Below are 16,642 nucleotides of genomic sequence, written 5' to 3' on the forward strand. Positions count from 1 at the left end.
TGTATAAACTCAGAAAAATGTCAGGCACAATTTAAACGTTTGACATACATTTAGCTTGTTGTAGTCTTTGTAAAAGCAATAAATGTATGATAATAATTACAGGGGAACACATCTATGCTGGTGATTCGGTTGCGTATGCGCAATACCCGGATGAGACCGGTCGCCATCTTTACTCACAATCCCAGCACAGCGCTGCCGGTGGGGCGGGACTCCACTCATCGACCCAGTTGGTTTCTAGGAACAGCACATAGACCTGGCTCAGCACCGTGTTTTCACTAAAGATCATTCAGTCTGATTAGCTAGTTTGCTACACTACCTGAACCTCGAATCACAATGGGAGAGCGAGAGGACCTAGTGTATCAGGCAAAACTTGCTGAACAAGCGGAGCGATATGACGGTAAGCGACACTTAATGGGCTGGCCCAGAGTGGGACATGTTCGCCGTACGGATTTTTTTTTCTCTGAGCTAGCGAACGTAACGGAACAGCGCTCCACTGGATAGCTGTTAGCCGTGGTCAGCTACATGGCTAAAATGGCTAGCGTCGCTGTTTTTCAAATAACCATTTAATGACATGACTAATGGGCTCTCCTTGAAAGTAACTGCAACACATTTAAACCATTATGCAACGGCAAGAAAACTGTTTGTTTTACAGAAAGTGCATGGATGTGGCAGACAGTGACTAACATTAGCGAGGGGGCTACAACAAAATGGCGGATTACTGGAGCGTGAGCTGTCAGGAGTTGCCTCCCCTGCACCATGCTAGCCTATAGCTTAACATTTGAGCCAATGCTTCTTTAACCAATTAAAAGTGACATACAGCGTCACGTTACTGTAATCCTAATTATAACAACCTGACAATCTCAATGTGCTTTTATTACAGATGCTAATAAGCCTGAACAAGGCAGAATTGCAAGATTAGCAGCTTGAAGCCTGCTGTGTGTTAGTGAGTGGGAGGGCAGCTGTTCACTTTGTGGGGTGTTCCCCCTGCAAGCAGGCTGCACGGATCGATTAGCGAAAACGACTCCCTCTTCCTCTCTGGTACACTCCTGTCAGACTGTCATACCATTGCAGGCCTTGTAGAGGCTGTTTTTAGACGCCTGCTTTTGCCACCGGTCATGCGTTGCCCAGTAACGTTAAGTGAATGTACCATGACTCATTCATGGGGTTCGGAGTGTATTTACAGAGTGATTTATGGTTTACTGGCTAACTGGCTAATCTTGCAAATGTAGTACAATTCCTATTATTTTGTCTGCGGCAGATTACCAAATTTTCACATGTTGTTGAAGTAGGGATTATTTTTAGTGCCTTGTGTATTAGATATCCACTTAAACATCAAGCACTGCCCCATTTAGCCTACAAAGAGAGTTATTTTCTAAAAGGGTGGTAACCCACCAGCTGTAAATGCTGGTACACATCTTAAACCCAGAAGGGCATTGCATATGATTGAAGTGAGTAATCGGTTTATGTGTATGTGTGCTGGACTGGAGCCAAAGGATAGGTGGACATTTGGAGCTGGTAAAGAAGCCGGCTCAGCATGTACCATTAACACCCTCTGTTATATCACATTTAAACCTGTCTTGCATATTATGTAAGCTGTCAATTATTATCTCCATGCATGACTTCCCAGACTCCAGAATGTGTCATTCATTATGCAAATTTCCAACCCAGTCCCCTGGGTTTGTAAAGCACATAAGTTTGTGAATTAAAGTGAAAGTATTTTCAAGCAAGTCTGTCAACGGAGCATATAAGACGTCTGGTCAGACATCAAGTCATTTACGGTAGTTTGAAAATGTGATTCGTGGTTGTAAAATGGGTCTTAATGTTCTTCATATGATGATCATAGTTCTAAGAAGTGTTGTATTTTCTTCTTGTACAGAGATGGTTGTGTCTATGAAGAAGGTGGCGGGCATGGATGTGGAGCTCACAGTGGAGGAGAGAAACTTACTATCAGTGGCCTATAAGAATGTGATTGGAGCTCGGAGAGCCTCCTGGAGGATAATCAGCAGTATCGAACAGCGGGAAGAGGAGAAGAGTGGAGAAGAGAAGATGAAGATGATTCGGGAATACAGGCAAACGGTAAGGCTTACAATAACAGTTCAGGTGCTTGGACTTTGTTTTCAGACATCGTCTGACAGAAGCACTTAACATGATTTCGGTATTGTCCCAAATATGTTTCTCATTTCAGAGCATCTTAAATTTGCTGTGTTCATGTGAGATCACAGACTCATGTTAATGATTCACACTATGAGCAGCTACTGGACAGACTGCGTCTGAGTCATAGCTGGCAAGTCCTCCAGTCTCTCTTGCTTTTATGAAGGGAAATAAGAGCTGCTATTATTCTGGGAGAGGCCAGAGTGTGTCAGAGCGATGGGAGAGGCAGTTGGACTGCAGTCAATGACCTAACAGAATTCAGACATGGGTACACCTTGATTTCATTGCATGCTCTCCGCTACCACACCTAGTGAGCATTCAGGAGCATCCTAACTGGATTAGTAAATGTCAGAGTTTAAAGAGAACGATAATAATGGCCTGTAAGAGGCCTACAGTGGCTGTCTGCATTACATGCATACACAGACGTGACGTTTTTGGCTGCATGCTGATGGTCTGCAGGGACCCTTGCAAACATGAGCAGATGACATAGTTTGTCACCTCGTCACCTCCTCTCCAACCACACAGGAAATGAATATATGGTGTATTGTTTTGTGGTAAACGATAAAAATGTTTTTTAACTGCATAAATATGTTTGTCTTCTGGCAGGTTGAAAATGAGCTCAAATCAATCTGTGGTGATATTCTGGATGCACTGGAAAGGCACTTACTCCCCTCAGCTGTCATGGGAGAGTCTAAGGTCTTCTACAACAAAATGTGAGAGCTCTATGATCTGAATGTTAAACAGATTAATGAATTGACGAGATCTGTGCTGACAGGATGCAAGATGTGCTCTTGCTGTAGAGCTAGCTATTGTCAAGGAGTTTGCATGTCTCAGAGGAAACAAAACACATATCATATTATGTTGTAAAGAAAGTCAGCATCCTGTCCTATTTACTTTTCCCCTACTCCAGGAAGGGCGACTACCACAGGTACCTGGCAGAGTTTGCCACTGGCAACAACAGAAAGGAGGCAGCAGAGAACAGCCTGGTGGCCTACAAAACTGCCACAGATCTAGCCATGCTAGAACTGCCACCGACGCACCCCATTCGCCTCGGCCTTGCCCTCAACTTCTCCGTCTTCTACTATGAGATCCTCAATTCACCTGACCGGGCCTGCAGGTTACTGTTCATTTAACAAGCATGGGGGGTGGGGGGAGAACAAATGGAAGAACCTCAACTTGACTTTGTTTGTCAGTTGACCCGCTTCCTCTTCTGTGATTGTGGATTAGACTCTGGCTTGAGGGCAATAACACTGATTCATAGCGGTTTCTATGTGGCTCAGACTCATATATGAAGCTTCTGCTTCTTATAGGCAGATAAGGTCTGAGGCCCTTTTACATAATGGTTTACACATTTGAGTAATGTGGGTCTTGTGTTAAGATGACATGGTGTTATAAAATCATTTCAATAGAGTTATGTCTGCTCAGGTTGGCGAAGGCTGCTTTTGATGACGCCATCGCAGAACTGGACTCTCTGAGTGAAGAAAGCTACAAGGACTCTACACTTATCATGCAGTTGTTACGTGACAACCTCACACTATGGACTTCAGATATGCAGGGAGAGGGTAAGAGGCTCACACCATGGTCCCTTTCATGTGTTTTCATTTCTGATGTTTATGTAGCTTGTTACTATGGCAATTTTCTTTAGGACTTGCTGTTGACACTGATTAACTAACTCACTCATTTTACACTGTATTTATAACATGTGAGCAACTTGATTATGGCTCTGTTGTCACACTGGCTGTTTGCATGGAGTACTGTGCTTACATTTGTACTGATTTAATGTCAACACATTACATGACTGCAGTTTAAAGAGTAAATCCAAATTGTCATGTCCATAAAAACAATTTGTTCTTTTCACATGTTACGGCTGTATTCATAGGCTGTTTGTGATCTGGATGTTTACTCAGCTTTGTGCACCAGATCAGTACAATGGGTGCAATTAGTTAACAATCTCAACCAATTAGTTGTAATTGGATGCATTTGTTTTCTTCTTTGGCTAATGTAGAACTTCCTCATTGGTTAAAAATGAGAATGCACTATCACCAATCAGCAAAGTTGCACCTCGCAGGGTCCTTCATGACCTGTTAGCATGGGCCTCTTTGAGAGGGTCCATCTGGGTTTCTAACAGCCTCCTGCAGTGGAAACACAGTCAGAAGAACTGAGTTTAAAGTGACAGTAATTTAAATTCAAGCTTTACTGACATCATCCTAAGGTGCTACGGCCTTATGGTGGTCAGTGTGAATATTCAGCTACACAGTTACAGAATCAAGTCTACTTGAGGCTGAACTGAAGTCGGCATCATCATCATGCTACCTAACTAATATTACTTGCATTCCTACCTTTGGACATACATGTACCTTAGGGCTGGATGTTTAAAAGCTTCATTTTAATGAATTTATAGAATTGATTCACAATAAGAAACTCAGCTAATTATCCATCCATGTAGTTCGTTCTTACATATCTGCCAAACTGCTTCCTGTCTTGTGAAGTGTGGCTAGGTATCATGCAACTCCTATCATTTGCAGAAACAGACACTCCTACTTTGTCAAACCTCAGTTTTTTTTGTCTACTTTTTTTTCTAAAAGAGTAAAGTTAGTCATCTGCATACCGGGTAAATTAACCTGACAGGATTCTGCCCTACCCTTTTATCAGTTACTACAAACTAGTAGTAATTATTGACTGCTTGTCAGTAATGATCCAAGATAAGGATAAGGACATTTCGCAATATAAAAACAACAAAACATTCAGCCCTGTTTCATTCATTCTTTCACCGACTTCATTCATTCCAGCAGCTTGCATTAGTTGTGCTGCGGAGCATCCACCAACACGTTTTGATTTCACAGTGACTCATCTCTCTTTGTCTTTTTCTCATTCCCTCTGCTGTAGAGTCCTAAAGGAAACAAACCTGTTCATTTCCCATGTTAACTGTACTTTGTAAGTGTTGCTCACCCATGCCTTGCTCTGTGTGTGTGTGTGTGGGCGCGTGCGCTGCTGCCTTCTTTTAACTCTCAGCACTAACTCACTCACTGTTTAATAATTCAGTCCACTCACCTACCTCACCTGGCAGTCAGGTATTTGGTTAGATCATGTATTAACTTTCAGTAACAGGTTGTAATCTTCTGATCCTCACATCACAGTCCGTCTGGCTTTTTGAGTTTAGATGTGTTTGTGTTATAGTTGCCTGTTAAAACTGTTCGTGCCCCGAAGCAGAGATTTGCTACTGCTTGCACATAATATCTGTAGTTTTAACCAGGTCTAGCCCATGGATGGTTATGACATGTTACAGTTAAACAAAAGTGAAGCTGAAATGATATTATTATTTCAAACTGTGTTCCTTTGTTTTTTTCACCCCACTTTGAGCTCTATTTTCACGCTGTTTGAATGACACTGGCACAGTTTCACTCAAGCCTAGACTGTGGTGAAAAACTTTCAGCATGTAGTGGCCTGGTCCCAGTCAGTGTTTTTCAAGTTTCACTTGTTGAAATGTAAAGGTTAGTTTTGAATTGATTGAAATTTCACTTCACACACTTCAGAAGGTTGTTTTTCCCTTCTGTAAAATGTCTGTGAATCAGCATAGCATGCAAATACTGTGTGTAACTTCAGTACTTAAGTACATGTATTTCTTCATTTGTGAATATGTAACTTACTGGAGTATTACGTCTCTTATAATGATCCACCAGTATAAACAGGTTGGTTTTCTACTTTGAGATGTCACTAAAATGTGGTTGAGGAAATCCCATTGTGTGCTACCAGCAAGCAATTCAAGGTGCTTTTAGTTTCTAGTATAGATTCTGTGCTGCTGGCTCACCCTTTCCTACAGATCACAAAGATGGGATTAAAGTGCCATGGTCCCCCTTGGACAGGCTGTGTGAGAAGAGCTAGGGGTAGAGTCAATGTGACCGTAAATCAGTGTTCCACCTATACGTTAGTATCATCATGTTGAAGGACTGCACACAAATGCATCAAACAGACAACGACATGGCCCTGTGACCAGTTTTTAATTAATTGTGTAAGCGCGACAAAGAACTTGCAAAGTCAAATCTAACGTCGAATTTTCAATCCACCAGGTGAAGAACAGAACAAAGACGCACTGCAAGACGTTGAGGATGAGGCCCAGTGAGACTATGCCACCAACAGCCAACAACTTGAGACCCCTCCCCTTCCTCCCCCTCACCTCCTCACGCTCCTCCATCCTTCTCACCCCCACCCCACCCTCCTTCCTCCCTTGTGAGTCCTCCTCCTCCTCTTCTCCCTCCTTTTAGTTTCTTCCACCTCTGCTGCTCCACGACCCAGCAGGGCCCCGGAGTTACCAAGTTTATTTTTCTCTTCTTTCTTTTATTTTTATATTAGCCCTTACATCATTCAAGTAAATACCACTTAATTGAGACAGGAAATACAGTGTTAGAAAGACAAAGATAAATAAAGAGATGTCCCTGGATAGGTTTTATTTTTTCGTCCTGGTACAAGCGGTTCTGAAACTGTTATCTTTGTTTTCATTATTGTATTTTTGTTTGTTTTTTGCTCTTTTCTCAATATTTTTATCGGTTGCTGGATGTATTGAGAATTTGTTTTCTTAATGTAATTACAGAAATTAACTTTTATTACTGATAATGTTGACTATTAGTTATGGGAGCTGTTTTATCTCTGTTTTTAGTGAATTGTCATGCAGACCATTTTACCTTTTGTGGGCAGTGGAAAGCTACAAGTGCCCTTTTTTTGTTAACTTAGTTTTTCAGAGGAAGTTGGCAAAATTCGTGATATCCATGTGGGGCAAAGAAGTGCTTAACTTTTACACCATAGTGATTCTGTTGTCATGTTTTTTGTAGTTGTCCTTGGACTGTACTTTGTGCTAAAATACTGTAACTGTGCAGATATGCTGAATCTCTGAAGGTTGATTTATGTGTAGCTGGTGGGTTTTAATTAAAAAAAAAAAAAAGAATTTGGGAGATTTCTCACTTGGTTTAAAGTCTCAGTTTGCCCCCATTCCTTGACAGAAAGTCCTAAAATCAAGATTGATAGTGCATGATTTGACACACATTCTTTTCTGCAGCTTCTCCCCCTATTTTTTTTTTACTAAAGCTCCTCTAGGTTGAGATGTTCTTTTCTTCTGCAGTTTCCTCTGTTGCTCTTCTTGTTTTGCTTCATTATGTGTAACTTGGAGCTGATTTGTACTACTGGATATCTGACTGGAGCCACAGACAGGGAATCTGTATTGTTCTTACTGAAACACAGCATGGAATTAACATTAAACAATCTAAATTAAACATTACAAACCGGACTGTGCTTGTTTTTTTTTTACTGTCTCAAGAGGACAGTGATTTTTTGCTCATTCCTATCAGCGTAATATACATGAAATTGCATGAAATTTCTAATTTTCAATGTACATTCAAATAACTAGGTGACGTTACCGCAGCGACCCATGTAACACTGATAATCAGGTCCATATTACTGTAGCCAATACCATGCTTTTTTATGTGTAAAATTATCTGATCATATTAGGTGATCATTTTTACCGTGCGTCCAAAGCGTCCCCCCTTACTGCTTCCATAGGATGTAATTAATTGAGCTGCAGCAGGTGCTGCTGATATCCAGTCCTTGATGAACTGATCATCAGCAGGTGTTCAGACCTCTGTAAAAGCAGACGTTCTGACAGTTTGCTGCTCTGGAGCATTTAGGTGTGTGTCAACACAACGACAAGAGGCAAAGACATAAACAATGGTGTTCTTGAAACGTCTTTGCAAAGGTGGGAAAATATATCTTCAGGGGAGCCTCAAAAATTCAGTGTGCTTGCAATAAAGTGTCCTGCTCGTACCCTTTGCATCTTTTTAAACTGTATTACTTAGAATGTGCTGGCTGCATCATGCATAGGTTTTTTTTTTACAACAGCTGATTCTGCCTCAGTTTACTGTGTGCCACACTCAGAGCAGATGTTGCTACTGGCATCTGAGTTGGCAACTGTGACCGCAATAATAAATTTATATGTTCTATTTATAGTGTTTGAGAGACAAATGCAATCTTAATGCCTGTGCTTCTGCAGTGGCTGCTGCTGCTGTGTGGAGGTGATGATCAGGACTCCAGATGAGGCAGCCATTTAAAGTATACTTAAACACAGACGAGGACTTTTGGCCCTCACCACATTTAATCACAGGTTAGTTAATTAAATATGTTAAAATCTTAGTTACATGTGTGCTCGAAATATCCCCTCTGCCTCTAATTTTGCTTCTTTTTCTGGTTCTTACTCCTCGTTCTGGGAGGAACCCTGAGGCCTTAACCTTTTGCCTCCCTAGTTTCAGTGTCTTGTAACCTCTGTAGCAGTTGCAACCTTTTCTACTGTTACATCACCCATAATAAGAGCCTGACTGCTGTGCTTAGACTAAGTTTAGACTCCCAGGTGAAGGCAGAGGAGCCTGACAGACAGAAAACAGGCGGCAACAGTTAGTCAAAGCCACATCCTTCCTGCACTGCAAGGTGTTTTTAATGCATGGTTACTGTTTGCATTTCCAAGGATAAACGCTGAATTGAAATCTATTTAGTTGACCCCTGACCTTTCCTCTTGCATAATGTTCATGGTCCCAATAGAAGCTCCCCTCTGACTTTTTATCAAGCACAAATACCAGGTCAAAATCTCACAGGAAGTTTCAAAACCTGTTAAAGCTGAACATTCATGCTCATCAGAGGATGATTGGTCCACATCAACATGTTTGTTTGTTTGTTGTTTTTTTAAATCTCAGTGTCCACAGAGAATAGAAACTTCTAATAATTTCAGACTGTGGGAGCCCAGTACATTATCTTGGGCATTAGAATTTGTAAATGGTACAGTTGTGAACCCTTTAATCTCTATCTTCTAATAATTTATCCGCTGGTTGTAATTTCTAAGACATTTAAGAGAGCCTGTAGGCAGGATTTCTTTTTTCTAAACTCGCACTGTGACTCCACATACGGTGAAGGTGTGACTACAGTGATTTACAGCCTTGCAGACAGCAGCAACAGAGTGTCAGAAGATATAAGATGAGTTACAAGTCTACCCCTGTCCTGGAGACATCCCATCACTCTCCGACAAACATGGCAGAAGCTCTGTGATATGTGTGAAAGATATACAGTGCGTATGTATGCCCCCTGAGGAAAGGGATTAAAAAAAGGCACATACACATGAGTGAATGGTTGTGTAGCAGCTCCTCTAGTGCCCTCTGCAGGTCCGATGTGTCACTCACAGGGGAGTCTCATACCACAATGTTGATGCATGATGAGGCGTAATATGATGAGACCTGTGCATCAGACGCCAAAACAAGTTATATCTGTAGTGTTCACAGATGACAGTTGGCTCAGGACATCAGTAGTAGCATTGTAAAGTGTAAACATTATTGCCACATATTGCAACTGTGATTACTTAGTCACTGGATTGATTTATAGTTTTAATATATGACCACATACTGAGGTGAAAATCAGCTGATGGTTAAAGGGTGTATAGATGTTTTAATATTTTATTAAATATGCAGTCATCCTCTGTTTAACACAAAACTTTTGTAGGGCAGGTCTGACAGAGGTCATGATCACAGTTGAAATTATTTTAAAGAAAACAAACAACAAACCATAACGAACTTTCCAGGGCTGTGTTGACTGTCCAGTTACCATGGCGCCTGATGGTTTCTCCTCCACTGAGCAGCTTGTTGTAACATGAAACCTCAAGAGGGCAGCAAGTTCCAGCTAATCTGACAATACATCACTCAAAATACTTTCCATATGTACAGGAGCTGCTTGTGGATGTACTGTGAGAGAACAAAAACAAACTGCAGGATCTTAGTTTTCCATTGGTTCAAGACACTGTTCTCCAGGGAGGGTGTGCTGGCCGTAGAGTCAGCGGCTCCCTCCTCTACATCTGCAGCCTAATCGGCGTCCTCTAGCTTCCTCTGCCTTCCTGTGGAAACTGGAAACTGCCACAGTGTTCTGTTGTCGGAGCAAGATTACTGCTGGCAGAGTGGGACCAAGGGAAGAAACGTCAATGAAATATTATGAACTTCCTCTTCTGCTGCAGAGACAGCAGATATAAATAGCTATGGTTATTTTCAGAAAACACTTGTGAGATTTACTCAGCCCTGGTCTGATCTGGTCTGGGCTGTGCCTCCATGTGGGATCTGGTTACAGGACTGCAAATATACAGCAGGATGGCGCTGTGAAGTGCAGCCCGCTCCGTCCTGCCTGATGCCCTTCAAACTGCAGTTCAGTGTGAAGGGCCCTTTGTCCATGGAATAGGCAGTTAGGTGGATATTATAGTGACACACCACACTACTATGGAGAGTCCTCCTCCACTGTAAAGCCCCATTATCATAAATGTGGGGAATCACTTGATGCAATGCAGCTGTTAATGTTACTGCTTTGTTTGCCAGCCTTTCAGTACTCCTCCATCAACACCACCCAAGTTATTAACATGTTCACACTACTGATTAAATAAAAACCACAATATGTACAACCATAACTCTGTGTTCTAACTAGGTTATGTTAATTGTCTATTATTTTTAGTAGTAGGCTAAATGACATTTGTTTTAGTAACTAATCTATCTAAAACTTTCCTGCCATCTTTTATCCATAACTTTATCCATAACTAATTTTTAAAATTCTGCTCAGGTGTTACAGCTGACATTTTGCTACCTACTTTTTAGCATTTCAGTCTCACCGCACCTCATCCCAGTATTTTTTCAATACACGTCCAATGAGAGGTTCTGGTGTTACAGGTGACTTTTTTCTCATCTCATCTCATCATTTTATCTCATCTCATCTCATCATCTCATATCGTAGTAAGTAACTTTTTGCCATCTCAAATCATCTGTTTGAGCTACTTCATAATGTTTCATATATATTGCTATCTACGGTCAAGGTAATTATTGTTTTTATCATTTAGGTGTTGGTGGTCCATAATTAGACATAATTGTGTAGACTGGTTGTTCCCAGTTGCCTTTAGTCTGTGGAAGAAAAGAAATCACACAGTGAAAAAATATTCTATGTGATGCAGCATTTTACTGGAAAAAGTGTCATCTGCTGTGCCTGTCATCATCTCCATGACAATGGAAAGGAAAGCAAAGGAAGTGTGTTCACAGGAAAAATGGATATGATGTTTTAGGCAGGAACATTTTTATAGACATTTACAACTATTTTGGGACATGAATTTACAGTAACAACCAGATACATTCAGATTTTCCAACATTAGGACTTGTTCTGTTGCTTATAAATTGTACATATTTCTTGTAGCTATAAATCAAAACTGCAAACTCACTTTTTACAAACAATGAGAGAGATGAGAGTTTATACATTCTTATTTTAAAATTAAAATAGGTTAGAGCTGTTATTATTTTTAATGGATTTTAGTTCAATTCAATGTTACTTATATAGCACCTTTTACAATCAAAATTGTCTCTGGGTTTTTTACAGAAACCCAGAGCCTGAACCCCCGAAAAACTCCCTTTTAACAGGAAGAAACCTTAAACAGGACCTGGCTCATGAGGGAGAACCTTCCTGCTGATAGCCAGCCGGGTGAAGGAGGAGAGGTAGACAGGACAGAGAGGCTGAAGGAGAGAGAGAGAGAGAGAGAGAAACAGAAACCTATGAGAACACTGTGTGTCAAGGCTACAGGTTTCCTGTTGATGCCAGGCTGTCAGGAATGCCTCCAGCTGGTGTCAGAGGTCAAAGGATGTGTGTCTCTGTCATTTCCCCTCTCTCAGCAGCAGCCTGTCATGCCCCCTTTACTCAAAACCTCTCAAAGACAGACATTTTTTCAAAGGTTATATATACACAAGCTTACCCATTTATTATTTATCGAAAAAAACATTAGCCTGCAGTCAACCTCAAAAAGATAACAGAAACCTCTCCATGGGGAGTGCCATGAAATTTGATCAACACACAAAATAAAACACAATACAACATCTTCTGTCTGACCAGATCATGCAACGCATTGTCAGATTTCAGTTTCAGCAGATTACACTGTGTGCTCGGCTCAGTGTGTCCCACAGTGCTGACAGTGAGAGAACAGGAACATAGAAGGAAATCATCAGACGGGTCAGGAAGGTCCTCCAGTGATGTATGTTTATCTATCAGAATGAAACTGTTTATATTTTTCTGTCATACAGACAGCAACGTATGGCTGCAGTGTCACATCCGACCTCTTCACCCTAGAAACCACCCTTCTGTCAATATACAGTGTGTGTGTGTGTGTGTCAAGGCCCTGGTTTAGTCTTGTCCCTGGGGACAGGAAATGCACCACTACAACAGCACAAGTCCCTTATTTGTTTTTGGAAATCGTGTGGTGAACAACACGTGCCTCTTGCTTGTACATCCAAAGGGGAAGCACAAGTGGGTTTCGTCAAACACACAAGTACGTCACACACACACTCAGTCTACTGGGTGGGTACTGGGAATGTCTGTAGCAGGATGCTGGTTCTAAGAGGAAACCCTGTTAAGGCCAGCCCTGTGTGAAATCCTAAAAATGTGTAAGCTTTGCCATCAATTATATAACAGTACAAACAGCGGGGGAATGTACCTAAACATGTACCTATGAGCAGCTCTATAAGTAAGTGTGTGGAATAGGTCCAAAAACAATAAGAAACAAACAATAAGAAAAACTAATTTGATAAAAAGAATGAATAAAATCCAGTTTAAAACAACAGTATTCTAAGATTGTAAGAACAGAATACCACCAGCTAAGAGACTCACATGTAGTTTCTTTCACTCAAGACACTAATGTGTTTAACACCCCCTGTGAACGCACACGTTTATCCGCACACACACACACACTTGTAAGACAAAAGACACATATCCTTTGCATGTGACATCCATCAGGCCGAGCTCTATATCCTCCCTATGATCCCTCAGCCTGAAAGCCGACATCCTCTGGCTGGAGTGAGAGGAAGCTGGCCTCACTGTGACTCCGCTCTGCAACAGGTAACACCCCAACCTCAAATCTCTGCGCCAATCTCCAGTCGCTGCTCTCTGCTTGTCAATCCTTGTGTTGGGAAGTAACATGTATGTCAGATAAGGGTTTCCCGCTGACAGATAAGGCTTTGACAGTTGTTTTTTTCCTTTTTTTTTTATTAGGCATCTTTTGGGATGGTCCTCCACACACAGTCTGCCTGATTTAAGGATTTACAAACTAAGGGCTAAGGGAAAGGTTGAAGAGACAACACCGGCACAAGACGGAATCAGTTGAAGGGAAGGAGAAAAGGAACGATGATGGAACTGAAGATCCAGCTGATCCCAACAGGGGAAATCATACTGTCTCCGGGAAAAAATGGAGAAAACCACTGCCACAACTGCAAGGTCAGTTCACACAGTCTTGCTGCGTCTGAGGCCAGAGTCAGATTTTTCCACTCGTCCTTCATTCCGATGGCTTTTATACAGCCCAGTGGGTAGAAGTGGATGCTGACACAGCTGGGGTTATGGGGTTCATCTCCCACAGGGCTCATGTTGAGGAACATTTACATATTTTACCAATTGTAAATTGCTTCAGACTATACTGTCTGTCAAGTAAATTGCACTGATACATCAAACAAGCTGTGGTAAGTAACTCCTGGTACACTCATAGTTAATTATACACGTCAAAACAGGCTATAATTATTGGATATGCTTACACTACAGACATCCATACTATGGAAACCAAACCAGAATCATACTGGTCTGTGTTCATTAGGGCCGATAAGGACTGTTGTGTACAGTAGAGGACAGCATTGATTAAATGTTGATGAGTATTCAAAGTGTTTTTCCTGAAATAATCTTCAGCGTGGTATCCATTGTGAATTTCCTTAGCTCCGCTGATAACTAAACAAATACATGCATGATATAATCAACACAGCAGGATATTTTCAGTACAGCTATGACATCACTGGCTGAGTTTGACCGCAGAAAAATGCAAAACATCCACTGTAAACATCAGGATTGTTGTCATTTCCATAGACTGACTGAGATGGATGGGGATGAGGGTGGATCATTCTGTTGGAGAATCTGTTATACAGTTGTAGAAGAAGCAGAGTGACCGATTTCTGAATTAACTGTGCAATTAATATTACACAAACACAGAAATTTATACACAAAAAATGAGTACCCTTATATTGTATTACATCATATTGCATTGCAACACATTATAATGGTTTGTGAAGTAACATGAAATCTCATTGTACTCTCTCATCAACACTGTCTTCAGCAGCAACCTGAAGCTTTCCCTCACTAACAGAAGCATTACCTGCTGTGCACGGCCTGCCACGTGAGCATAGCACGGTGTTTAGTGGCTGAAAAAGCCAGGTATTTTCAACAGAAACCAAGTTTGCCAAAACAATGTAAAATGTGATCACCCTCCCCCTACTTGCAAAAACAAAGTAGTAACTGCATGTTAAATTAAGAGGTGCTGCCACGGGCGTAGCTTTAGCATGGACGGAGGCGAGCGTCCCCACCAATAATTTGATCCCCTCCTAAAAAAATAAGCGATTCTCATGTGAGTCATTTTTAGAAAAATATATCTTCTGGCCTAACCTAATAATATCTGCACTGTTGCCCATAGTTGAGATTCCCTGCAGGATATGTATTGCTGTAAAACATTTTGACACATGTTGCATACTAGGATGGTGTAGGAGTGGAGTAATATAAGACAGCTGATGTGTAATATCTATATATACGGTATCTTAGGAATGAAGGGAGTGAGCTCCCTCAGAGCGGTGGTATACGGCACCATTTGGTACAGTTAAGGCATGCGCTGACACAGGATTCTGAGCTGCAGTTAAAGGAATGTGGTGTGGTTAATGCAGCCTGCTGTGTGCTGGTTAGCGATGATTGGGGAGGTGTGGAATGTACTGTAGCCTGGATGGGAGGAAACGACAAAGACATTCCAGTACACAGCCTCATTTGTTCCCCTTCCCACATTCCTCCAAGGTCAAATCACATTGCGTCCCTGGACGTGGCGGCGTGTCAAAGGTGTGTATCAGGTTACCCCGACCCTGTAACTCATGTGTGTCATTTGGCATTAAACATTTTATATATTGACTTTTAAACACAGGGACTGTCCTAAAACTTCATTTCAAGGTTATTTCCTGAGGAGTTTTGGTGGATGTTTTTTAACAGATGTTTTAATAACAAATTAAGTCAAATGTAAAGTTAAAGCAGGATGGCGTGGTGTTTGAAGTACCGGTAAGTACAAATATGTGGTAGGGGCTATTGATTTGAACTCGGAGCTGTGGAGAGATGGGTCAGGGGTGGAGGTGGAGGTCAGGCATCATGACCTTTCTGTCCAGTTCAGACTAACGTTGTGTTGTCAACAGGATAAAACCTGTGTATAGACTAATTGTGTGTGTTATGATTGCCATGGTTGTTGTAGGCCGAATCGATCACTCCCCCCTCTGGCGGTGTAGTTATATTACAGTCCGGCTCTGACATTGACACCCAGCTGTCCCACTGGTTAAGGTCACCTTCTCAGAATGTGATGCAGTAATAAATCCGAGCTGATGCAGAGGAAGGCTGACTGCAGTGCTGAACATGCTACATACATGTATACTGGTCACATATGGGACTTATGAACACTTTAGTTTTAACATGTAAACACACATCCCAGGATACATCTGACCTTTTTACATCTGTTACTGAAGAAGTCATCAAAATAATAAAAAAAATCAGTTATTATTTTTTATGTACAAATATTCTTAAATTAGAAATACATAAAAACACTCAGTTTAACAAATGTGTGAGTCATGGAGAGTGTCATTTAGGAGCTGTGCAGTGCTGGTGTGGAGGTGCAGTTGCGCCGGTGTTGACAGTAGAGGGCACACGAGCTCTCTGAAAGATGCCTTAAGAGCCGCTTCACGCAGGTGAAGCAGTCTGCTCCATCAGCTGCGGGCTGACTCCATTTACAGTGATTTAAGCTGTAAGCTTTTGAATTTAACAGACAGGCCACTGAATATGTGTCTTATCAAAGTCAATCAATATTATTATTATTATTTGTTATATATAGGAAACAAAACAGTGACCCCACTTGGCTCGTGCAGAAGCTGTGGGATGGGTTGTGGGTGAACTTCCTGGTCTTGCAGGGCTGTGCTGCCTCCTTCAATGAGAGAGAAGGAAAGGGGAAATCACCACCACCACTCCCACGGAGCCCCGACATCATCACTGCACGCACTGTCGTAATAACACCCACAGATGTAGCTCAGTGCTGTGCGGACAGAGGAGGTGAAGCCCTGCTGCAGCCTGCGGCCAGACTCTGGGAGAAAGCTCGCGGCCGTGGGAGTGGTGGTGGTGGGAGGGTCAGCAGCACTCGCGCGGCGTTACCCACTGACAGAGCAGCCGCTGACAGACGCGGATCGGAGGGAACCACCACCGGGCCGTCTGCACGGTAGAACTCAGTCCCACAGAGGAGCGGCACAAGCTCGGCTGCGTGTTTTTAAAGGTACGTTTTATTTCGACACATGTTAGTTGCGCGTGTTTGACCCGGAGCTTTGCTAACCGTGAACTTTCTCCGTGTTAGCTG

At 41.9% G+C, this 16,642-nt stretch overlaps 2 protein-coding genes across 4 annotated transcripts in view; both read left to right on the forward strand.

Annotated features, from left to right (window-relative positions):
* Window positions 1–158: 158 nt before the first annotated feature.
* On the forward strand, window positions 159–7,429 carry ywhae1 (tyrosine 3-monooxygenase/tryptophan 5-monooxygenase activation protein, epsilon polypeptide 1). 2 transcript variants are annotated; one of them, XM_028420669.1, is made up of 7 exons: window positions 159–397; window positions 1,877–2,076; window positions 2,758–2,864; window positions 3,062–3,268; window positions 3,577–3,713; window positions 5,038–5,085; window positions 6,219–7,429. In XM_028420669.1, exons 1-6 carry the CDS (start codon window positions 334–336, stop codon window positions 5,043–5,045), a joined length of 723 nt encoding a protein of 240 aa, XP_028276470.1. In that variant the 5' UTR covers window positions 159–333; the 3' UTR covers window positions 5,046–5,085; window positions 6,219–7,429. The 2 variants fall into 2 exon arrangements, with proteins under 2 accessions (XP_028276470.1, XP_028276469.1); XM_028420668.1 differs by lacking the exon at window positions 5,038–5,085 and having other exon boundaries at window positions 160–397; window positions 6,219–7,427.
* Window positions 7,430–12,954: 5,525 nt separating this feature from the next.
* LOC114444352 (unconventional myosin-Ic-like) overlaps window positions 12,955–16,642 on the forward strand; it is a 45,003-nt gene continuing 41,315 nt past the window's right edge. The window contains exons 1-2 of one of the 2 annotated variants that reach the window (XM_028418824.1): window positions 12,955–13,080; window positions 13,234–13,455. In XM_028418824.1, coding sequence (XP_028274625.1) covers window positions 13,366–13,455 — 90 coding nt within the window. In that variant the 5' untranslated portion in view covers window positions 12,955–13,080; window positions 13,234–13,365. Of the gene's footprint in view, window positions 13,081–13,233; window positions 13,456–16,229; window positions 16,562–16,642 lie in introns of those variants that run through there. The other variant, XM_028418826.1, reaches the window with a different exon arrangement.

Source organism: Parambassis ranga, chromosome 13 (genome assembly GCF_900634625.1).
Source record: "Parambassis ranga chromosome 13, fParRan2.1, whole genome shotgun sequence".
In the NCBI taxonomy this organism is placed as follows: domain Eukaryota; kingdom Metazoa; phylum Chordata; class Actinopteri; family Ambassidae; genus Parambassis; species Parambassis ranga.